Source organism: Pinus tabuliformis, chromosome 4_2, assembly GCF_031772625.1.
Source record: "Pinus tabuliformis cultivar Carrire ecotype Pingquan chromosome 4_2, CPIR1, whole genome shotgun sequence".
Lineage (NCBI taxonomy): Eukaryota > Viridiplantae > Streptophyta > Pinopsida > Pinales > Pinaceae > Pinus > Pinus tabuliformis.
Window position 1 is genome coordinate 696,538,363 of NC_142304.1, and position 26,219 is coordinate 696,564,581.

At 40.0% G+C, this 26,219-nt stretch overlaps 1 protein-coding gene across 1 annotated transcript in view; it reads right to left on the minus strand.

The window, feature by feature from the left end:
• The window catches only part of AGY1 (Albino or Glassy Yellow 1), a 388,365-nt gene that overhangs the window by 142,101 nt on the left and 220,045 nt on the right, over positions 1 to 26,219 (minus strand). The window contains exons 8-10 of the mRNA XM_089424074.1: positions 10,161 to 10,274; positions 9,919 to 10,032; positions 9,411 to 9,578 (exon numbers count right to left, since the gene is read on the minus strand). Coding sequence (XP_089280200.1) covers positions 9,411 to 9,578; positions 9,919 to 10,032; positions 10,161 to 10,274 — 396 coding nt within the window. The remainder of the gene's footprint in view (positions 1 to 9,410; positions 9,579 to 9,918; positions 10,033 to 10,160; positions 10,275 to 26,219) is intronic.

Here is a 26,219-nt window from a genome sequence, read left to right on the forward strand (position 1 = left end):
TACCCTAAGGTTACCAAGTCTACCACAAAGATTTATGTCTCCACTTGTAGGGTCTCGGCTCTCCCTTTTGCATAAGTATAAGCCTTAAGGAACTCTTCGGTTGGCTCATAATGCTAAGAAGAGAAATAAGGAACTCTTCCATGATCTGCGAAAAATGACAAAGTGATACCTATGATATTCACAACTTGTAACGCTAATGTCTATGTCACACAGAACTTTCAGCTCATGAACATATGCTGCATAATGTAAAGTTGTTTGAACTTTGTACAGGGAAGGACTAGCTTTATTTGAAAATTATGGTTTAGTGTTGTCGGCCTTTGTTTTATTTCTGTGTCAAGCCTGTGATGTAATGGCAGAAAGTGGTGGCAAGTGATAAATAAGCTGCAGCTTGAGAAAATCAAATTTTTTTTATTGAATGAACTGTTTGAGTTGTCTGCTTCATCTACAAACATGAAAAACCTCTAGAAGTCCTTGGCTCTCAAACATGATGTGTACAATGATAATAGTAGTGTTCACTGTTTATCTGTTTAATAATTAATTAGACAGAACTGATCATGGCAGTTAAATAACCAGTTTTGAACCCACAACTAATTGAAAAAGTACTAGAAGCCTGAAATGGATGTATTTAAAAAAAAAGTTAAAACACAGTTGGATTATTGTCAATGGGTTCATAGATGCCTAGCCCATTGTGGTGAAGATAGTGGCATGTCAAAGACTCAAAGTTAATAACCTCAAAAAAAAATTAAAAATTGCAAAATATTTAAAAAACATTACAGTAGCAGAGGGTAGCCTTACAAGGCTTGTGGCTTCGTAGAGAGACTAGGAAAGGTCTGCAGCCCTCAAAAATTCCCAAAAAAAATTGATAACTTAGGCCACCAAGGAGGAGGAGGGCTTGCCCTTTAAAAAATTAATTTGTTTCTCTTCTTATGAGGCCATATCCACCTGTAAAAACTTGTTTAAGAGATCTACGCCCTACCCTTCAAATCTGCAAGCAAACAGTGAAGTAAAATCCCAAATATATATTCACAAAATAAATAAAAAATATATACACAAGGGCTGAAAATTGAAATCACAGTGACAGTACCACTTTCATGCATTCTTTCCATTCAAAGAAAATGCGAAAACAGTGAAGTAAAATCCCAAATATATATTCACAAAATAAATAAAAAATATATACACAAGGGCTGAAAATTGAAATCACAGTGACAGTACCACTTTCTTTGCATTCTTTTCATTGCTAATTTGCTACTATTTTAATTTTTGATGGATCATTGCTAATTGAAGTTGTTTCAATTTTTTTTGTGCCCAGGTTTAAACTTTAAATTCCAGCTCAAAGTTTAAAACAAAATGCCGAGGATTTTGGATTCTATGTGGGAGTTTGGTGAGCCTAATGCTACACCCGAAACTGGGGGGGTCAATAGAATGTATTTGACTTGCAAGTTGTGTGGCGCATATGTCAGGAGGCATCAACAGATTAAAATTCCATTTGGGGCAAATTCCAGGGCAAAATGTTGAACTTTGCAAAAACACGACTCCAGAAATCATCCGACGGGCCATTCAGTCATTGATGGATAAAGAGGAGGGAAAAGAGACCAGGGCAGCAATAACAAAACAACTTGTAGGGGGCTCAAGAGTGGGGGAAAATGAGAGTGGCAGTGCTTCTACAGCAGCATCACCTTCCTCACCCATGGGTACTCATCCTTCTATCTCATCTTTTTTTGTTCCTAGAACAACAACTGGTTCACAACCTGGGATTAGATCATCAATGAAAAAAAAGGAAAAGGCAGAAGCTGACAAGTTGGTCAGTATGTGTCTTCTATGGAGTGATGTTCCGTTCAACATTGCCAAGACAAACCCATTCTACCAGCCTATGTTTGATGTTGTTGCTGTCGTTGGCCCGAGGTACAAAGCCCCCACCTTTGCAGAATTGAGAGGGCCTCTTCTTCAAGATGAAAAGACTGAGTGCACTGCTAGATTGGCAGAGTTTAGGGCATCATGGGAGCACACTGGATGCACAGTCATGTCAAATGGTTGGACTGACCAGAAGGGTAGGACCCTTCTTAACTTCTTGGTTAGTTGTCCCAAGGGGACAATGTTTATGAAATCTGTTGATGCATCTGCACACATTAAAGATGCACGTTTATTATGTGAGTTGTTGGACCTCTTCATTCAGGAAGTAGGCCCAAGCAATGTTGTCCAAGTCATAACAAACAACGCTGCAAATTATGTTGCCGCTGGCAAGATGCTTATGGAGAGGTATCCTAACTTGTTTTGGACACCTTGTGCTGCTCATTGCATTGACTTGATGTTGGAGGATATAGGTAAAATTCCTACTGTGAGGGATATTGTTGAATCAGCCAAGAGCATAACAAAATTTATTTATAATCATTCATCTGTGCTTAGCTTGATGAGAAAATTCACCAACAACAAAGAGTTGGTGCGGCCTGCCATTACACGATTTGCCACTACTTTCATATCTCTTCAGTCTCTGTTGAATTCTATGTGGGAGGTGAAGAGCATGTTTCTCTCAACGGATTGGCGTTCTTTATCTATTAGCCACAAACTGGAGGGAAAGGGCATATCCAGACTAGTTTCATATGATCAGAGCTTTTGGGCAGGAGTAGAGGAGGTGTGTGCCATTTCAGAACCTTTGGTAAAGGTTCTTCGGTTGGTTGATGGAGAGAAGCCCGCAATGGGCTACTTGTATGAGGCCATGGATAGGGCCAAAGAAGCCATCCGTGCTTATTATGCAGATAAGGGAGACGAGGGGTTAGAGAAACAACAGGTCATATGGAGAGTGATTGATCAGCGATGGAACAATACCCTCCATCACCCCATTCATGCTGCAGGTGTCTACCTCAACCCTGCATTTTCTTATGCTTGTGGTTTCAGATTTGATGCCGAGGTGATGGATGGATTCTTCGCTTGTGTCGAGAGGATGGTGTCATCTGAGCAAGAACGTGAGGAGATTTCTAAAGAAATGGAGGTCTATAGGATGGGAGGTGGCACATTTGGTTTTAACATGGCTATTAAGAATAGGACGACCAAAATGCCAGGTAAGCTTCAGTTTGTTTCAAAATTTGAAACTTTCATGTTTAGAATTTCAATGTTTTTTTTATGTTTCTCATTTTTCTTTTAACTTGTAGATGCTTGGTGGACAAGCTATGGTGCCAGAGTACCCCATCTCCAAAAGCTTGCCATTCGAGTGCTCAGCCAACATGCAGTTCCTCTGGGTGTGAGCGCAACTGGAGTGTATTTGACAAAATACACTCCAAAAAGCACAACAGGTAAAAACTAAAAAGATTTCAAATTAAATTTTTTGAATTCGTTTGATTAATTTTAATATTTAAATTTTATAAGTACTAATTTACAATCTATGACCCTAATACAGATTGGAATCCCAACGCCTCAATGACATGGTATACGTCTACTACAATCTTCGATTGTGGGTGAGACAGCTTCAGAAACCTACTGATGTGGAAGCCATCTCATTGGACAATATTGATACCACCGTTGCATGGAGAGTTGAGACTGAGAGGCCAATCTTGGACACGAACCCGGATTGGTTAGGTGTGGATCTAGAGGATGTAGCAGTTGCAGAGGAGGGAGAGCCAGAGATAGAGGAGGAGGAGGCGGAGCAACATCAGGGTCAGGAGGCAGTCGCAGAGCTGGATGAGGATGCTGAGGAGGAGGTGACACCATCTAGGGTGGACAGCAGCAGCGGCAGCGTAGCACAGAGGCCACCTCTTCCATCAGCTTCTAGAGGACGATTGAGTCCATTTCCTTTTGTATCCCCAGGGGCAGGGTCTTCTTCCTCTAGAGGAAAAGGCAAAGCCATTCCCTATTCCCGTAAAAGGGGAAGAGGATCTCAGTGACTGATTAGTGATTACTTGATGACTTTTAGATGACTCATGATGTACATTTATTATATTTTTTGTTGATATTTTGACTCTTGAGAGTTGAGACTCAGACAGGACTCAAAATTCAGGAGTGGATTCACTATTTTGATATGTGATGTAGCACTAGACTTCATATACATATTATATATTAGCTTTCTTTACATGTTTATGTGGAAATGCATTTATTTGATGTTGTGGATACTCTAGATGTTAAAAAAAATTTTAAAAAAATGAATAATTTTGTGTTTTTTTAATTTTGCTGACTTTTTCGAAAAACTCCCGACTTTGCCGAGTTTTTCAACTTTTGGACCCTTGCCGAATTAATCCCAACTTCGACTTTTTCCACACTGGAACATAGCTCTTGGGAATCTCATTAAAGGAAAGGAAGAAGTCATCAAAGACAAAGGAAGAATTTTCCAGATGGGGATATACAAGATCTTGAGGACTCTCTGATGGAAACCTCAACGAAGGATCCCCTAGTCAGGAAAGGCAGCAAATGTTTCATCAGGAAAACCAAACTTTTGGAATTCATGAGATGACGGTCTGATGACATGAGAAATGAAGCAGATCAAGGGATTGAAGATCTTTTCAATCAAGGAAGCTACTGGAAGTAGCAAAGGTAAAACGCGGTGTGTATGCTTGTGCTTATATTTAATATTGTAATAACATGTTATATGGTTGCAGGTAACATAGATCAAGCGTAATCAAAAGGAAAAATGATCTCCTTCTTTGAAAGGATGCAGAGGGACATAAGTCACATTAGATGAAATCAACATATTATCTTCATATGAAGTATGAGGTGGTTGACCACAATTAAAGAAACTCTGATTGAAAGCTCCTAAAGGTGTGAGGATGGAAGAGATCGTGAAATATGCAACCATGATGAAGGCAGTCAACATCCAAAAAGATCAGCGAGATTTGACCTGGAAATCTCCCAAAAAGATGTGAAGACTCTGATGGAAATCTGAAAAGCTGAAGACCCTTGACAACAGATATCGTTGGGAGATGTGTCAATATGTATGCACGACCTTGATACCTACTAGAAGATGTCACTAAAGAAAGGCCATCACCAAAAGGTAATATATGTGATTTGATTTTGGTGTCTGACCTCTTAGAAAATTTTGAGTATGTGTGCAGGGCCAAGGTAAGGAGAGTTGTAAAGGATGTCACAACTATGTACCTTGTGATCCAGAGCAATCACTGTTAAAGGAAAGAGAAGACAAATGAGCTTATGAAGAAATCCCCAAATGAAAAGCCAAGGAGGATACTTTCCGGGAAAGAAGGAATGATATGACGAAGGAAAGTGATGGATCGCTAAACCCTACATGTGAAGAAATTGATGACATCGAAGTCTTGGATCGCCAGTCAACTAGAAGACCCTATAAAGCACTGATGATAGAGTCCCTGGGTAAGAGGGAGCTCTGGGAGGTTCCTATGAGTAAAGGAACTTGAGCAAGTTTCTGAGTGAAGAGAAACTTGGAACTCGTCCCTGGTTAAGAGGGAGAGTTAGACACGACATTCTTGTCTTCAGTTTGGAAGAAAGAATGGAGGATTGTGTAATCATCTGGCATCCGACACTCTTTGAGGATGTGGTAGGGCATCCAAGACAAGAGTGGGCAAGAGGACCGATATTCTTGAGGGTTGGGAACCCAAGATGAGAATAGTCCTAGTAGGGCATACTCGGAGAACACCTGGGTGGGTATGACCCTAAGAGAGACAATGATGATGCGTGTCTATCAGTCATTGGTCTCGCCAACATTGTGTGCTTTGATCTATTTGAGAGATAGAGTTGTTAGTCAAGGCCTTGCTATATGGAAACAATGTTGGTTGAAATGATGCTATAACAGATGGATAACTAATCCGACTCTTTGCTTATGAGAACTCTTGTATTGAGAATGTCCATGTACCATGTATGTATGAATACCTCCCTAGTTAAGAGGGAGTGTTGAAAATAGTGTAACTAGGTTCGGTCTTCATCATGTAAAATATTGTAATGATGTAATTTGTTATCAAGAAAAATTCGTTTTATTCTTGTGTTGGTCTAGTCGTGGCTCCAATTGAAGAACCTTAGGATGATTCATATAAACGAAAGACAAGCATGTATTGTTACACGGGTAAATGTAATTGTTGTATGTCAAAAATCCTTCTAGATCATCAACGAAATACTCCAACATGTACCCATGGATTTGATGGAAAGAAATCACTTAAAATAAATCGTTTGGACAATTTTGGAAGGCTCTCATTATGTCAGCCTAATCTAGGATCACGTTGGCTTAGAGGTGATAAGGCAAGCCTATATAAAGGCTACATTGGCACCTTCACACAGCACAATAATCCTCACTCATTACATGAAGGATAGCGTAGTGAAAGGGTCGAAGAAGAACGGTAGCCACAGTCAATGAGGATATTTGTTCCCTTATCTGAGTTCATCACCAAACATGCTCTCAAGTGCAGCACTCTAATCTGATCTGGGGCATCATGTCATATGGGTGTATTGTTGGGTTATAGATCTAATCTAGTCGCAATTTGCATAAGGAAGTCAGCGCAAGAGAGATCAAAGTCATCAAAGGGCTAGAAGAGCCCTATCTCTCCCATCACATGGATCTACATCCTGAAGCGGAAGATTTTGTCTTCACAGCCCTATAACTGTCATTCTGTTGACATCACCAAATCTCAGATCAAGAGACTGTTGTGTGTGTGATGGATCTACACGAAGAGCGAAGATAAAAAGAGGCTAGAAGATCCTATCCGAGACCGTCATCACTGTCTATCATACTCTCGCTACAGATCTGATATACTGTTCAGAATTGCAGAAAGATACATAATGCTTGGGTACATGGTTGGAGGTATTGTCATCTGATGTTGAAGGTATTATTGAGTCAATGTTCTGGTCATGTAATTTCTCAATAAAGATTCTATAAGAAAGAGTTCAAGGGTTTTTCCTCTCACTATTTGGAGAGGCTTTTGCCTTGGCATGGTGCCAATATCTTGTGTTCCTGTGCATCTTGATCTTCTTGTTTTTTATAGTTTATTGATGATAATAATTCATGTAAACAATAAGGAGCAGAATCTAAAGAAATAATATCACAAGCAGTTATCACAGTTAAGAGAAATCAAATATTTAAAATTTCCCTTCATTTCTCAACACATGTGACCCAGAGCTACCCCTTCCCATTCCCTACTCCATTCATCTTTTATCACATGCCACCACCTTTTAAATGATGTATCTTGGACGTATTATCCCCTTTAGAAGTAGTAACCACCTAATGAGATACTTGATTAACCCCATTTGGAACTTGGAGACATTAGCACATGCCAAAGCCCATTATAGAAGGGCATGCCATTATGAAGCCCCCACTTGTGGTCCATGATTTGTAAGCTCTTTCACTCGATTTCCTTGATGACTTGTTGTACTGGAAGGCTAGGGGATGCATGGGATTTTATGTAAGATTGCAGGTGGTCTCCATCTTGGGTTTGGTCTCCCTATATGGGGCCCTAACCCTCTAGAGAGCTCCTTTGGAACATGTAGGGTGTGCTGAGAGCCATGGGCCTCCACAACAATAGAAAGCACTCCATGGATCCCCAGAGATGCTCAGATTGCTCGAGATTCACCTATTAGATTAGGAAGATGCACCTGGTTCACCTTTGCCCAACCAACCCTACATATGTACCATGCACTTGATAGATGACCCAGGACTTGTAGGATGATGTGGTATCACTTACACCATTATCTAAGCCCTTACATATGGTCTAAAGGGATCTTCGACTTACTTGGAAACCCATGAGGTCACTTGTGTGCCCTCACAGCCGTTGGGAGCACCACAAGTAAATTATGCGGAGAACAAGGGGCCAACCCCTTGTCCATTACTTTTGGAAGCCCAAATCATCATTTTCGCACTTATGGACTTCATCGAGCCTCTTAGAGAGCCCAACAACATGCATTATTGATCATTCGACCTCGTGGGAGGCTTATTATTTTATTTATGAGCTATTTTGTTGGGCTTGTCACCAATGGATAGTTATTTGCACATTATTTTAATTGATGGGCTAATGTAGGCTCAAATTAGGTAATTCAAACTCCTAATGAGTGTATAAATAGGAGACGTGAATTCATTTGATCATCACTTTGGATTGGATCATTCTTCTCTTTTGAGAATTTCACACTTTTTCTTGGAAGATGAATTGGACCATGGTCAATTTTGATGTTTGGATTGGAGTATTTTGTCTTGGAGCTTCTTTATTGTCAAATTGTTGATGGTTTTGTTGACCACTGAAATGGCACTTGATGATTATATGAAGACTCCATGCTCAAAGATGATCCAAAGTACACTTGTACCATCAGATATCATCAGTCAACAAAGTTGTTAAACTCTACTTTTATTTTTCATCATGTTTCTTGTATCCAGATTCCACACCCTACTGGGAATTGTAATAAGTGATACTAGCAATGATGAGTTTTGAGTTTGTAACAAGCCTGGGATGTTGGGACTCGATCAACAAACGAGTACAACTTGGAGTATTTTTTTATCTGATTAATTATTCCTTGTTTTTTTTAGAGGCAGATAATTTTCTAAGTTTTTTCACTCACTTTTTACCCCAAAGCCGGAGTAACAGTTTGACAGTTGAGCCCCTAACACATCTTAGTGTCTAGAGTGGATGTATATTACCATACTAGATCACACAAAATATTTCGTGGAATTTAGTTAGGTCTAGAAGATTTTCCGCATTGCGAAAATTGCAAATAAAATTGTAATAAGTGTAGTCTAGAGAAGTTGTATGGGGTGTGAGTAATAAAAATTACACCTCTCACCCTCAACTTTCTACTATGACATACTTTGAGAAGTTAATAATGTGTTTTAGACTCTAAAAACCCACTTTTCCTTAGTTTAGTGGAAAATTTGGCAATTAATTAAGCCAATAATTAAATAAACAGAGAAAAATAAATATCCACATGCTAAATGTTGTGGAAATGAGGTGGAAAATTATGGAGGAGTTAAAGTGAAGTCCCAAGGTGATGTGGACTCCCTTCGCACTGTTCAAGGATTTCAACCTTATTCATCCTTTCGAAAATCAGATGCAAATCAGTTTTTGAGCATGAAGTCAGCTCACTGTCTGCTTTTTGTACTATGTGACATGATGAGGTGTACCATCAACTCATAGCTAAGGGTACACTATCGATCAAGGATGCTCAATCCTTAAAACCCCTAGCTTATTCTGATTTTACTTTTATTCTAGCTGCATTACAGGTTCCAGAAGCAGTTATGATGTTCATTGTATTTTTTCCTTCACTGTTTGTAAATATTTTTCTGTAAATATAACAGATATTTTTCAAAAAAATAAAAAGAACATCATAAGTGGATATTTCTTGCAGAATTGATTGCAACTGAGAAATTCTCAATACACTCGAAACTGTGGGAGTAAGAATCTTGGCCAAAAGATCAATGTGTGTGAGACCAGAAGTTCAATAAGAGTGCAACACCATATGCTATCCACTGGTAGCTTGAGCAATACCTCATGAGGAATGCAAACGTCCTTCAACTGTTTTGACAATGCATCACTTTGTTCAACACTTGTTGTGCCAACCAGCACAGGGCGTCCTGTCTTGTGCATGCGTGAAATTTCTACAACAGCTGCCTGCCATTTCCCCCTAGCTGCCCTGAACACTACATCAGATTCGTCCTGTAACAGGGAAGTCAGTATTCATTGTGATCTGCTAAATATAACAGAGCATTAATGGAAATTAAATACAATGAAGAATTTATCCAGTATTTTGACTGAAAACAGGCTTTGCTTTTCCACATGACAGAAATATTGTTTTTGCAAGACCTGCTGATATGAACTGAGTCTTTTAGCCTTTGGAAACAAGTTAGACCTTAAATGATAACAAAAACGACCAGGACAAGGCAGTTCTTCCAGTAAAACCATCCAATAGAAGCATTGCCACCTAAACAAACATGCAGGAAAGAGAGTTGCAATTCAGAAAGCAGAAAGAAGTTGGTTCTTTTGTATGGAAAATAACCTTTCGTATCATTGGTTTATTGGTCGGCACCACTGTCACCATTAGTTTATATATACTCTCAAACTCTGTACGTTCAGTTGCTGCTGTCCCAGTCATCCCACAGAGCTTGGGAAACTGAAAACAATATGTTATTCAGAAAGACAGGAAAAAAAAATCACTTTAAAGTATAAATCAATGTAATGATGAGATATTTTTTCAGAGGAAAAATTTTGGTAGCTGACACATCCGGGATCTAATGCAACCTGGAGAAAAAAATTTTGATAACTTATTGAAGCCAGTGTAACAGTCTCATTCTGAATCGGTAAACCTTCCTTTGCTTCAACTGCCTGATGTAAGCCATCACTCCATCTTCTTCCCTGCCAGAAGCACAGATGAAACTTTGTGAAGACAAAGCCCAAGAACCAAATTATACAAAACCCCCAAAAGATTTCTGAATATGGAGATAAAAATTGAGGAACTACCAATTATTTCTACTAGTCACAAAGCCGTAGAACCAAATAATACAAAACCCCCAACAGATTTCTGAATATGGAAATAAAAAGTTAAATTCCAGAGGAACTACCAATTATTTCTACTAGTCTTTGGGATTGGATGGCCTCATTTCTTGAGGAAGGGGAATGAATCCTAGAAGGTGATTTCAATATGGTAGAGTGGGGAGGTGAAAGGGATGATGGTGTCAGTAGTATTATTTCTGGTGCTGAAAAGCTGACATTGATTGGAGGCAAGGCTACTTCACATTGATTTGATTCTAATCGGAAGAAAAAGAGCATGAAATATGGGAGGGAGGTGTTAGCTTCCAGGGTTACTCTGAAAGTGTTTACACCTTGGAGACTTGAGGAAGAGGAGTTTTGGACACATCTCATTGAGCAATCATGCTTTGGAGCCTTGCTTGCGGGACATCTTCCCCTCGGCACTTGACGTATCTTACATAGAGAGAGAGCACTCCACTTGTGAGCCTACTTGTGCAGAGATAGGTTTTTTATAGATGTTTAGAACTACTTTATATTGTCTTCCCTTACCTCTCATATAGATAGAGGAAGGACAAAGTCCTTTGTCACAATCATTCATCGCACATTTGTGTACTACTCCCTCCCTCTCTCTCTCTCTCTCTATTTGTACTCTTCATTGCATTATCATTCTTTGTTGGGGGTGTTAGAGTTCTTGGAGAAGTTCAAGGGCTTTCACCTTAATGGAGGCAAAGAAGCTAGGCTTTGTGATAAACTCTAGAGGGTAAAGAAGCATTGTTCTTGTAGCTCTTCCAAGAAAAGAAGACTAGGGCTATGGAAATCCTAGTTCAACTTGCTATGCTTCATTGACGAGGAGAATAGCAGATGTTTTGGATACTTATGGGAGATGAGTGCTGAAGCCAAGGAGGACTAGTCATCAATCTTTGGTGGTGTCTAGCTGCCCCAAACTATGTAATTGTACATTTGATTTTCAACTTGTCTATCTTCTTGATTGGATGATTCCCTGTGCTTGTTATTTATGCTAATTTGACATAACACTATGTTACCAAAAATAAAAATCAAGAACAATATAAGATACAGAGTCTAGAAGTCTCACATACAAGAAATGAGGAGAGAGAAAACACAATAATGCTAGAGAGGGAAGATAGCACAAACTCCGTTACTTCAGTAAAACACAAGAAACTCAATATTTCAACAAATCAACATTTACATAAATCACAATTGAAGAGACGGGGGGTTTCATTTACTCTTCCTGAAAATTACAATTCAATCTAGGGTCTTCCACCTCAATAATTCTTTCATGCCCATAAAAACCCTAATGTCCAATCCCTCAAATTCCCATCCACCAAAGACAACTTTTGCTCCAAAATGCACCTCCTACTAGCCACCTCCAACACGCCAACATAGAAATTAAAAACTTCTAACTCGACAGTTACCTTTCTTTTGTTAACCAAATAGAACATGAGAAACTCCCCGGTATCTTTGACATTGCACATCGAATTCAGCACTTCCATTACCCTATAAAAAGGAATTTATCTTATTTCCAAGCTACAAGACAAATAAGGGGGATACTTAATAACAATACTCAATGGAAGGCTTAACGAGTTGATAAAGTCCAGAGTGCACTCCATGTTTTCCTCTGCAACCGCTAGAATATAAGGCCTCTTTCAACACATCTCAACTACTTGCTCCCATAAAATTCCTAAACCCTGGAGGTTCTGTAATTATTGGACTGCATTCTCTTTCTGTCATGTTCCCAAATTTTTGTGCATGCAAAAATCACTTAGGAATTTTGCAAAATTTTGGAAATATTAAAAAGGGGAAATATTATTTTGTGAGAGAAGGGAGAAATTATTATTTTAATGGGATGGTGGCAAAACAATATTTTATTGGAGGAGGAAGGCAAAATATTATTTTAATGGAAAATGGCAGAAAACTAATATTTTATTGGAGAATGAAGAAAATTATTATTCATTGGAGAATGGCAGCAAGATAATATTTTATTGAGGAGGCAAATTACTATTTTATTTAAAATGACGGCAAAAAGTCTCCTAGTGGAAAATGGGCCCCACCAATAAAATAATAGGGAAAAAAGAGAATCTAGAAGCTAGAAGGAGGCTCAATGCAGAATTATAAATAGAGGATTGAACTCAATTAGAGGGCATTCTATTATATCTATGTCATTGACAAATTGAAAGGATCTCAAGTGAGTTCAAGAGTTTCAAACGAAACTCAAGTTAATTTCAGTGGACTTCGAGTGTCACCATAGTTAGCTCGCGGGGGAAGAATATTTCAGATCTTCCAATTGTGCTTATTGCAGAAATCTCCAATATTATAATTGAGTTGTTTGCAGGGACATTCTTACTTAAAGAGACTGAGCTATTGCCCTCCAAAGAACAGATTTTTTTTTTTCTTGAGAGCTGAATGTTAAACGCTAGTAGTTCAATTCCTGAAGAAGACAAATGTACACGTCAAAGGGTCGAATCTCTTGCTAACTCTAAGATCGAAACATTAACCTATCAAAGAGGACCGAGTTAGTCCCTCAAGAAGCCGAGTTCTGCAGTATTTCCATGCCACATTCATCTTCATTTGGCTAAGATTAAGTTATGCATCAGAGGCTGAGTTAAATTGGTGATAGAGGGATGAGTTCCATCTACTGCTGAGGGACGAAGTTGAGCATCTCTTGTGGGTCATTTTGCTGGTGTGTAGGGCTCAGATTTGTCACCCATAAGAGAACGTTTTTCATCTATTGAAGGGGACCGTGAGTTCCTTACTTCCCTGGTTGAAGGGACTGCCTTATACAACCTTTCATGGGGCTGATTTATCAGTTTTGAGGTCAAGCTACAGCCACCTTGGAGAAGGATGAGTTGCTGGTAAAAAGGGAACACATTTGTCATTTCCAGGTTGTCTATTGTGGGAAAAAGAAGTGCTGGACCTGTGTATTTCTGTTGGGTACAATTTGGACATCTGAAAATGAAATGTATCTCTGCTAGGAGGACCACAAATTTCTCATTATTTCTGAACATGTGACTGCTGGTTATTGGTGGTATTCCTTGTATACTTCTGCATTTTGGAAGCATATATATTGACACATTGGAGAGTTATTTGTGTTATTGGAGCCTTGGAGGCACTCTGATAATATAAGTTTCATCTACAGCTGTCACCTATTTTACTGCTCACTGGTACTTCCTATCTCAGCTCCTTTATAATTATCAAAGTATGTAAACACCAGTGGTATGTAAGCCTCTAGTTTCATTGTAAAATTGATATCAGCAGTCCTTAAATATTTCTATTATGTATGCTTGGCATTGCTGGTGTTATTTTGGTTTTAAATTGTTAAGGAATCACCTACAGTACATGGTCATCAATCTGTTTGTAAAATTACCTCAGTAAACCAAACCATATAAATTCAGAAAATTTGTGGGTTTTTCAAGACTTCTCGGAAAAGGAATATTACACTTTCTCCACTAGTAATAACCAAGAAAACATAGGAAAACATCTTGGAACCCTTTCTACACCTTAATTTCACAGTGAATTCAAATATTTTGCTAAGATATTTCATCGAGGATGTACATAGGCAAAGCTGCCTTTTTAGCAAGTCTGCTTTGCTCTCAAAGCCACATTCTTGTATAAGTGATATAATAAGTTTTTATCTTGCAATCCAGATTCATATTGAAAATATTTTTCTTTGTTGAGATGATTTTCTTCTCTATTACCAGAATTGGGACTCAGAACACCAAAAACACCCCACAAAAGGACATCCATGTTGTAAGAAACTGTTAGTTTTTGTAGCAACAAATGTGTTTTAGCCACGAAATTTGGTGGAGAGGCTAGAATACATGTATTCTCCAAAACCCAGAAATCGTTCCTGGAAATTCCACCCAGAAGTGTCTTAATTAGATTATTAACCAATTTTTTAATTATTTCCTAAGTCTAAACTTAGGGAATATGGTTAATTAATCATTATTAATTGAGATGTAGTGAGAATCCTCTAGAAACTCACGCAGATCGACAGGGAATTAATCTGGGCCATCGATTATTATTTAATCTTGGTCGTTGGTGTTCCAACAAAAGATTATAAGAAGAAGTCGATGGGTAGATGGAAAATGCACAGTGCAGATATTCAGTTGCCCAGGCAGATCGATTTTTCTGAGTGGCTAAAGTTCAGCAAGAGAAGATAGAGCCAGAGGGTGAGTTGCAAGGGGGAGAGAGAGGGCATCAGCAATAGTTGAAGAGTGCGGGGTAAATTCTGGAAGGGCCAACATGAGAGAAGACAAAGTCCATCAGGGCATTGCGCAGCCACTACGCAGAGGATGACGCAATGAGACCAACAAAAGGCAGAGGGTCTGTTTCAGGGTCAGAAAATCGTCGTGGAAAGTAAGAAATTTTATTGCTAAATTTCTCTCAATGTTCTTTCTCTATTTTTGTTGTCCAATATCTTGTACATGAATTACTGATGAAGAATAATAAATAAACCCTCATTTGTTGCACCGGTTTTCCCGCATTGGGTTTTTCTGAGGACAATTGTCCAAAAATAATTGTGTTAATGTGCTTATATGTGTGCTAGCATTTCTCTAATTTTCCTTACATTTATTTTTTTCGCAGTATTTAATTTGTGAAGGCTACAATGTATTTATTTCGATATTTGTTGTAAGAAACTGCAAATAATTTGTTTAATTTATTTAACAAATAGAAGAGATAATATCAGTTGTTGCAGTAAGATTCTAGACTTCGGAATTTTCACATGGTATTGGAACTCAGATCGTAAGACGGAGAGCTCAGCGAAGAAGGAAGGAGGCAATTTGAATCTCTACAAAGGCAGCAGTTCGAAACCCTTAGGGACAACGCAAATCCTTGGCCAAGAGGGTCAGTTTTGAGGATATTTTACTTCTCTGCGAGAGTTGACAAAGAATAAAATTTTCCAGATCGAAGATTACTAAAGGCAGAGGAAGTAAAAGTAGTTTCCTTGCAAAGCAGATTTCCAACTAGGACGCAACATTTTGCAGCAGCAAAATCAGCTTTGAGAAGGGAAGGAAAAATAGCATAGAAAAGTCATGGATAGAATCAGCAGTCAGGAAGACTCAAAATTGTCTTCCAGATTGGAAGATGAATTTGCGTGCTTGTTGAATTCAACATCATCTTGTATACGGTACATTGATAATGGAGCTTCACCCTTCCCGGCTCAACAGCACTCAGTCTGCCCCACGAAAATCTCTAAGCGCTGCCTCTTGGCCCTGTGTCATCTCTGCTAGCCTCTGTGCAGCTATTGAAGCCTCTGCAATAGCCCCTTGGCTCTCTACATCAGCCCTCAGACCCTCTGCGTCACCCACGCTGGCCTCTTCAGCCTCTGCGTAGCTCCTAGCTGCCTCTGCGTCAGCCTTTCCAAGCTCTGCACTGTCTCTCTAGAACTATCTTTGCCTCTCTACTATGTATTCTCGACCTCGTGCCGAACTGCCCCTCGCTGCAACAAATCACTGGTTCAATTCTCTCAGCAAACCCTCCTCCAGAAAATCGAACTGACTAATCAATATGATGTATCTCCAACTAACCCTCAAGCCTCCTCTTGTACTTTTCCTGTTGAGTCTTCAACAGTGGAGATTAAGTCCCTAATCAACGGCTAAGATTTTGGCTTGATCCTCGTCTCTTGGAACTTTCTAACCCAGAATTATATTAATACGACGCCATTAAAAATATTAATTATTTTAATATCTCCTCATTCAGGAAAAATTTCTCCAAATGATTTCTAGGTTATGGAGATCTCATGTGCTTCAGCCTCTCCACCAATTTTCATGGCTAGAGCACATTCAATGCTACCACAAATCAACAAATAGAATATGATCTAGACATCATGACACTACGGAGTTGATGCCTCAAGGTTAGTTTCCTACTAGTGTTTCTAATCTCATACAATCCCACCAAAGCATCATATACTTCTTTGGCAGTCTTCAACTCAGCAACATGTGGAATCAAGTGGTCCTTTATGGAATCTATCAAAATTCTCTTAGCCTTGGCTTCATTCTTCTTATACTTGGCTTTCTCCTCAGCTCCCTCTGGCTTTGGAATGACTTCCTTCACATGATCCTAAAGCTCATTTTCTTCCAAAACAAAGAATTTGAATATCCCAATCTTCCAAGATATGAAATTTGTAGCACCATCCAACCTGTCTTCTACTCTAAGAGTTGGCACCATTTTGATAATGTGAGAAAAATTATGCTGCAGTGATTGATTTATTTCTCCTACTTATTTACAATAATATTTTTTTTACAAATTATGAACTGAGAAAAGCAAGAGAAACACCAGCACATGAAAACTCACATTGACACACTTGTTTTTGGACAATAGTGCCCAGAAAAACCCAATGCGGGGAGACCGATGCAACGGATCTAAGGGTTTCTATTATTGGTAGTAAATTTCTAAATACATTCTGGATGCCCCAGAGAAATGGAATTCCACTCAGAGAAGATAATTGATAGAAAAATAGTGAGAATTTTCTTACACTAAATCTGGAGATTTTGCACTGGCCCCAGCTGCTATATGACCCACTGCGCCATCTCTGCGTGAGCCTACGTAGTCACTGTGTTGAGACTGCTTCTGAATGCGTCACCCTTGTTGTCGTTGCGTCTGTTGCTGAGAAATCAAGATTTCATCAGTCAATCACCCACAGTGATTCCTAACACTGATCTCTGCTATCCCCCAACATTCTGCGTCAACCTCCTCCAGTTGCTGCACTGTCCCTCCTTGGCACTACGCTCCCTCTCTAATCCTTCATTGTCTTCTCTAAAGTATATTCACTGGAACTGGAAATCACTTCCTTCCAGTACTACCTCTGATCCTCACTTCTTGATCACTTGTTCGAATTCCTTAGCTAACCCTGCCCTAGGAATATCGAACTCATTGATCAAACCTCTGTGTGTTTTCAAATGAACCCCAAGTCCCCTTCTAATACTTTTCTCGTTGAGACTTCAACGACCGAGTTTAAGTCTCTAATCAACGGCTAAGATTAAAACTTGATTTGATCCATCTTCTATAACATTCTCACCCATATTTTGACTAATACTCATTAATATTTTAATTTTCCTAAGTTTAGACTTAAGAACCCCATTAAAAATATTAATGATTTTAATAAAATACAATCTGGGTGCAATTTCACCAAACAATTTATGGGTTCTTTAGAACTCATGTGCCTTAGCCTCTCCACCAATTTTCATGGCTAGAGCACATTCGATGCTACCAAAAACAAACACTCCCTCTTAGCAAGGAATGTGCTCTAGCAACAATGTCCAACTGCATGTTGCTATGTCTCTGAAGTATCTCTTTTCTGCACTGTTGCTACCACCAACATTGTGTTGTTGTTGCTACTATACTGCTACCCATGACACTGCCACTGCCATTGTTGCATCTGTACTACAGCTCCCTCTCAAATGCTACATCACGTTATTGAAAGGGATTTTCCAACATACCCATCTGTTCTCAAAATTGAACAAACTTTGTTCTTCCTAGAGCCTTGGTGAGTACATTTGCTACCTAATTTCCTGTGGGAGTATACTCCAACTGTACCGCCCCACGCTGAACCATAGTTTTTAAAACCGGTAACCGGTCAAACCGGCCGGTTAGATAGCTGGCCGGTCCGAACCGGCCAAAAAACCCGGTCCAACCTTGCATTTCGCCATATTTGATGCCCTAACCGGTGAAAACCGGCCGGTTTAGGACAAAACCGGCCGGTTTTGTCCTAAACCGGCCGGTTTTAGGCACGCCCAGTGAAACATGCAAAAAGGTGGATTTTGACTGTGGTTTAGGGGTTTTGGGGGGGGAAGTAAAGGTGTTTTCCCTCCAAAAGGCTATATAAATGAATGTAAGGGTATATAAATGAATGTAGGCTGTTTGAAAATAGAACCAGCCCAAAACACCATAGAACCAAGAAATTTTAGCTGTGATTGTTGGCTTAAACAGAAAGAAAGATATGGTGCACCTTAGAAGAGCAGCAAAAGAATACTTGTAGATTCCACCAGTACCCATAACTGTATAGACATCAACTAAGCTAAGCAACTGAACCTAATTGTGTACCCCACTCCATAGTTAAAATCATTGATCGATAAAAGGTCAAGACAGTAAAAAGATTCCATAAAGTCATGGTTCAAATACAAGAATTGGAACATTTAACACAACTCTATGCTCTTCAGCTCAATGAGATGGGTAGGGTACTAGGTGTTGAATAGTTGATGCAGTGGGGTGCTTATAACATTAACCTTGAAGAATAGTTCAAGTAATTTAACTGGAAAAGACAACATTATGAACTATATGGGTTGAAAGTTCCCATCACAAATGATCTACAACTAATAGAAAGGGGGCAAGAAACACAGACAAACATATAACCACAAAGAAAGTATGTTACCATGGATTATCAAGGTTTCACATTGAATAACTAGGCCAAAAGACTTTAGAATATGATGTGCACACTGCAAAGGAACCTCACCATCACTCAAATCAAGAACTGAGTCAAACTCCCACAACCAAATAAAGATGATGCTACCAAGAAAGCATGCTCAGCAAGAGAAAATCTCATTTACTATGCTTTGAGAACAAAACATTCTTAAGAGGGTGGCAATGTAGTAGGAACAGTACTAATTATGCCAATGAAAGGTCAAAGGCCACACACCTCGAGACCAATCACTGTATATCTAGATTCTATACACAGTCAAGAGGCCCAATGTTGATATCATTCTTAATAAATTCTTATCAATCAATCATTATCCAGTATTTTAATTTACAATTGCAGATATACTCTATCAATCTTAGTAATAAACATGGACTATTTATTCCAGTCTCCATCCATGAGGTACATGGACTATTTATTCCAGTCTCCATCCATGAGGTGGTTATGGGACCCCACATCAGTGCTTACAGCAACCTTAGTCACCTAAACTAATTTAAAATAATGGTCAGCTCTTAAACCATAGCAATACAAGTAATGACGGTGCAAAAAGGCGGATTTTGACTGTGGTTTAGGGGTTTTGGGGGGGAAGTAAAGGTGTTTTGATATATTCACCTTTACATGGTATATAAATGAGCAAACTTTGCATATTTTGTCTCTATTGGCTTGGAATCATGGTTTTACATCTTAAAAATAGTTTTGTTTCATTAAAAATTAATTATTTAATGTATTTTTTTAAAACCGGTTCGTTTAGACCAAACCAGTCCCGGTTAGACCGGTTCCGGTCGGTAAACCGGTTCATTAGGTGGACCGGTCCGGTCACCGGTTCCGGTTTTAAAAACACTGCGCTGAACACAATCCCTGATAAAGTGACTTCGAATATCAATGTGTTTGGAGTGATCATGAAACACTGGATTTTCAGAGAGCTTGATACAACTCTGATTATCATAAAAGATTTTTGTCGCTTCCATCCTCTTCCTGAATAGATTTACAAGCAGTTTCCTAAGCCATATAGCTTCACATATTGTTGTGCTAGCTGTCGTATACTCAGATTCATCACAACTCAGTGCTACAGACTTCTACTTCTTACTGCACCAGGAGGTCATCCCAGATCCAATACCGAAGCAATACCCAGTGGTACTTTTCTTTTCTACTGAACTTCCTGCCCAATCTGCATCAATGAATCCACTCAATTTGATATCATCGCCCTTAGTGTATCTTAATCCAAAATTGATTGTTCCCCGCACATACCTGAGAATGTGCTTTGTTGCTACCCAATGCGCCCTTTTTGGTTCCACCATGAACTGACTAAGGGTGTTGACAGCATAACATATGTCTGGCCTGGTGTTGACTAGATACATAAGCAACCCAATGAGTTGTCTGTATAAGGTGGGGTCCACTTCCTTGTCTCTGGATGCATCTATTTTCTTCTAATTAGTAATCATAGGCGTAGCCATAGGTCAACAATCCTGCATTCTGAATCTTTTCAGAATTTCTAATGCATATCTACCTTGGCCAAGGAAGATCTCACCATCCTGCTGCCAAACTTCCAATCCCAGAAAGTAGTGCATCAGCCCTAAATCCTTCACAACAAATTTTGTTTCCAGGTTCTTCTTGCAATCCTCTATGAGTCTAGATGATCTCGTCAAAAATACATCATCCACATATAATACCAAAATTAACGGTTCATCTTCTACTAACCGATAATAAAGATTGGGATCGGCATTGCTCTTGATGAATCCCAACTACTGTAAGTAGTTGTCAATTCGACCATACCAAGCTCTGGGTGCTTGTTTCAGCCCATACAAGGCTTTCTTTAATCTATACACATGAGTTCTCTTTTCATGTGTTTCGAATCCTTCTAAATGTTCGATATATACCTCTTCTTCTATCACCCCATTCAAGAACATTGTCTTGACATCCATTTGGTAAATCTCCCATCCTATCTATGCTGCAAGGCATATAATGGATCTGATAGAGGTATATCGAGCTACTGGGGCAAAGGTCTCTTCATAGTCCATTCCTTCTTTTCGCGATGAACCTAGCCTTATACTTGTCTACATTGCCATCTACACCATACTTGATCTTGTAGATCCACCTCGAACCCACAACTGATTTGTTCTTTGGCCTTGGTACACCACACCCGGTGTTGTACGGCTTCACGAAAACTAGAGGGTTCTTCAACCTGAGCTACCAATGTTTGGTACCTATCAGGTTGTCTACGCTGCCTTTTCTCGGCTCTAAGAGCTCCAACAAATTCCTGCGTCCCTCAGAGTCTGTCACACCTCTCGGCTAGTCCTTCCACTGGTGGTGGGAGGTTCCATCTGTTCTTCTTCTTATTGTTGTACCTGTTGTGACACTCCTGGCTCCTCTTCTCTTGAGGAGATGCTAGTACTAGTTACAGTGCTCGCACTAGATACCTGTCTTCCTGCTAGATCTGCTCCCTATTGCTAGACCAGGGAAACATCCTTAGCCTGTTCTTCAAAAAGCATCTCTCGAGATTTCCTCAAAGCTTTATCTTCCATGAACTTTGTTGATTTGGGGTAACATTGGATGTGCTCTAGCCATGAAAATTGGTGGAGGCTAAAGCACATGAGATCTCCAAGACCCAGAAATGGTTTGGGCAGATTCTAACTGGTTTGGGAGATATTAAAATAATTAATATTTTTAATGGAGGTCCTAAGTCTAGACTTAGGAAAAATAAAATATTAATGGGTATTAATATAAAATTGGGTTAGAAAGTTCCAAAAGTCATGGATCAAGCCAAATCTAATCTTAGCTATTGATTAGAGATTTAATCTTAGTCGTTGATGGACGAACGAGAAACATATAAGAGAATGCTTGAGGGTCAGTTGGAGGACACATTGAAGGAGACCGGTCAGTTCGCTTTCTGGAGAGGGGTTAGCTGAGAAATTTGAACTAGTGGTCCGGAGAGCAGTAGGAAGCAGCAAGTATGGAACAGGGAGTCGGGAACAGCACCAGGGGAACAACGCAGAGGTTGGAGAGGCAGACGCAGAGCCTCTCAGGCAGAGGCAGAGGCGACAAACTGCGTAGTCACTGGAGGGCCTGCGTGGGTGACGCAGAGAGGCCCAGTGCTAACGCAGAGAGGCAAGGGCTGATGCAAAGAGGCAAGGGTTGACGCAGAGGTCGGCCAAGCTGATGCCGAGACTAGGAGAATTGTTGAAGAATTTTTCTCTCTGTGGGGTAAGCCAATTTGGCACCCAATTGTACTGAAGAATTGCTGAATAATAAAATCCTCCCTTGCTGCACCGGTTTTCCCACATTGGGTTTTTCCGGGCACTGATTGTCCAAAATATTTGCATCAATGTGTTAATTCTTGTGCATGTGTTTGTTTTTGTATTATAATTTGATATCTACAGCAGAATTTATTTTAATGTTTACTGAAGGATTTTCATAAATAACTTATTGGGAAATAAGTAGGTAAAATAAATCAATTGTTGCAGTGATAGAATTTTCACATAGGATCAGAGCAAGTAATCAAAGACAAGAAGGGAAAATCAATTGTGGGTCGAGACCATGATGCAGAGGCATCTACATCAGAAGACTCGCACAAATTTTCAGAAAATTGCACAAGAGAGTGATTTCGATTTCTCTATGTTGGCTTCCACGTTGGAAGAAGAAGTGGCTTGTGTGACTAGCTCTGCATCGTCAGAGGTATGGTATATAAACAGTGGGGCCTCTTGCCATATGACGGGAATCCGAGAATGTTTCTCAGATTATCGGGAGGAGAAGATGAACTTTCAAATCACCACGGGGAACAACGCAAAATGTACTCCAGTAGGGAGGGGTAACATAGTTTTTCAAACAAAAACGAGAGAGCGGTTTTGTGCTACCAATGTGTTTATTTACCAGCATTAGGGATGAACTTACTTTCCGTGTCGCAACTTCAAAGCAAAGGCTATGACGTTTTTTCATCAAGGAGAAAGTATCTGTCAAACACCCGAGCTGGAAAAAGAAAGAGCAAATCGGGATCAAAAGTAACAGGTTGTACAGACTACAACTAGAATCATCAATGGCACTAATAGGCAGTCATGGAGACAAGAATTTGAACGAACTATGACACAGAAGAATGGGACATTTGCACCATGGGGCTCTAAGAATTCTCAGGAGCACTGTAACAGGAGTTTCGGATCTTAGTACGGAACGAGATGATGTATGCAGAGGATGTGCTCTAGGAAAGTATGCCAAAGCAGCATTTCCTAGAAGTAAAAGCAGGGCCAAGAGTGTAATAGGATTGATACACTCAGATATCTGTGGACTTATGTCCACTAAAGCTCTTAGTGGTGTCAAGTACTTCTTTACCTTCATTGATGACCACTCAAGGAAAACTTGGATTTATTTTCTGAAAACCAAGGACGAGGTTTTTTGTCGATTCAAAGAGTTCAAGGCTCTGGTGGAGAATCTGACTGGGAAGAAAATAAAAGTTTTGCACTTAGATAATGGTGGGAGCATGTCGATAAGGACTTCACTGATTTTTGGGCTAAGGAGGGCATCAAAAGAAAGTGGACAGCTCCTTACAATCCGAGCAAAATGGAGTAGTAGAAAGAAGAACCGGACTATTGTAGAAGCAGCTAGGGCCATGATGTATGATCAGGATATGCCAAAATTCCTGTGGGCAGAAGCATGCAACACAGCAGTCTATGTTTAGAATAGAACTCCTCATCACGCATTTGGAAAAATTACTCCAGAGAAAGTCTTCACAGGGAAGACACCGAAGTCAGTCATTTTAGGATATTTGGGAGCTTAGCATATTGTCGCATACCCGAAGAAAAGAGGAAGAAGCTGGATCAAACTGTAGAGAAAGGATATCTAGTGGGATACAGCAAGAATGATAAGGCCTACAGAATCTATCTTCCAGGGAGCAGGAAGGTAGTAGTTTGACGAGATATGAAATTCATGGAGGATAGGGCCTTCTGAAAATCTAGAGAAATGCCTTCCGAGGAGCAGTCAAAAGAGGAATCGTTGGTCAAACCTCTTCAACCAACGGAAGAAAAGAATTCTTCCTCGGGTCAGGAAGAATCACAGGATGAGGAAGAGCTAACAGAAGCACCTACTGGCAGAGGAAGAACGAGCAAGGAACTTCGTCAGATTCTGCGAGATGCAGAGGACTTCATCGGTGCGACAAGGAACAATAAGAGGGAGCGAAAACAGTTAGATAGATATCAAGCAAGAGCAGAGTCATGGGCAGCAGTACAAGAGGCAGCAGTGTAGAGGATGTTGGGTAGTAAGGCCTAGCACCAACACAGGTACCGATGTCGGATGATCAGAGTAATACTCAGTAAGGAGTACTGCTAGAGCACAGTCCTCGCTAAGAAAGAGTCTTGATTTGGGGTAGCATCGGATGTGCTCTAAACACGAAATTTGGTGGAGAGGTTGGGGCACATGAGATCTCCAATACCCAGAAAGCGTTTGGGCAGATTCTAAACAGATCAGGAGATAGTAAAATAATTAACATTTTCTAATGGAGTCCCTAAGTCTAAACTTAGGGAAAAAAATATTAATGTGTATTAATATGAATCTGTGTTAGAATGGTCCAAAAGACATGGATCAAGCCAGATCTAATCTTAGCCGTTGACTAGTGACTTAATCTCGGTTGTTGAGATGTCAACAGAAAAAGTATAAGAGGAGGCTTGAGGGGCACTTGGAGAACACACTGAGGGAGACCAGTCAGTTCAATTTCTGGAGCAAGGTTTGCTAAGAAATTGAACCAGTGGTCTAGAGAGCAGTCAGGAGGCAGCAAGTAGGGGACAGAGAGACGGGAGATCAACACAGAAGAGGCAGACGCAAAGCCAGAGGAAGCCTGGCAGAGGCAGCAGAGACTACGAAGGGCCAGAAGGGCCTGCATCATCCATGCAGAGGCAGCAGAGACTACGCAGGGCCAGAAGGGTTGCGCAGAGCCTCAATAGGTTGACGCAAAGGGTTTCAGGCTGACGCAAAAGGTTTCAGGTTGTAGCAGAGGTCAGTGGGGCCTATGCTGGGTTTAGAAAAGTGCTTGAAGTTTGTTTATCTGTGGGTAAGCCAGTTTGGCACCCTGTTGTACAAGAAAAATGTTGAATAATAAAATCCTCCCTTGTTGCACCAGTTTTCCCACATTGGGTTTTTCAGGGGACATTACTCCAAAATAACTGTGTCAATGTGTACATATGTTTGTTTCTGTATTACGGTGTGATATCTGCAACAGATTTTATTTTAATGTTTGTTTAAGTAATTTCATGAATAACTTATGATGAAATAAGTAGGAAAAGTAAATCAGTTGCTGCAGTGATAGAATTTTCACACGTTGCTAGTCCTTCTCCCAACATTGCATCTGCACTGCAACTCCCTCTTCATTCATGCTGCTAACACACTACTTCTGAAAGGGGTTCTTTACCATCCCCATCTTTTCCCTAAAGTAGTCAAATTTTGACTTTCCAAGGGCCTTGGTGAGGATATCTGCCACTTGTTCTCCTGTAGGAGTGTAGCTCAATTGTACATCTCCTCGTTCGACACAATCTCTGACAAAGTGACACCGAATATCAATATGCTTCGACCTATCATGGTATACTGGATCCTCAGAGGGTTTGATGCAACTCTGATTATCACACATGCTCGTGGTTGCCTCCATATTTCTCATGAATAGGTTCACCAACAGTTTTCTAAGCCATATGGCCTCACACGAAGCTGTGTTGCTGCCATATATTCTGCCTCAGATGAGCTTAAAGCCACGGACTTTTGTTTCCTACTGCACCAGGAGGCCATTCCTAATCCAATGTCGAAACAGTACCCAAAGGTACTTTTCCGATCCACTGAACTTCCTGCCCAATCTGCATCAGTAAATCCACTCAACCTGATATCCTTCCCCTTGGTGTATAAGAGCCCATAATCAACTGTTCCCTGTAAATACCTAAGAACGTGTTTGGCTGCTGCCCAATGTGCCCTCTTTGGTTCCACCATGAACTGATTGAGGGTGTTGATAGCGTAGCAAATATCTGGCCTGTTATTGACTAGATACATCAGGGACCCTATGAGCTATCGGTATAGGGTGGGATCGACATCCTTGTCTTCTGATGCATCAATCTTCTTCGAGTTGTTGATCATTGGCGTAACCATAGGTCTACAATCTCCCATCCCGAACCTTTTCAAGATCTTTGTAGCATACCTCCCTTGCCCATGGAAGATTTCTCCTTTCTGCTGCCAAACTTCCAACCCTAGTAAGTAGTGCATTCAACCCAAATCCTTCATATCGAACTCTGTGGCTAGATTCTTCTTGCAATCCTCAATGAGTCTGGATGATCCTATCAGAAAGAGATCATCCACATATAATACTAAGATAAGTGGCTCGTTCTCTACGACCAGATAGTAGAGATTCGGATCTGCGTCACTCTTGACAAACCCCATCTTCT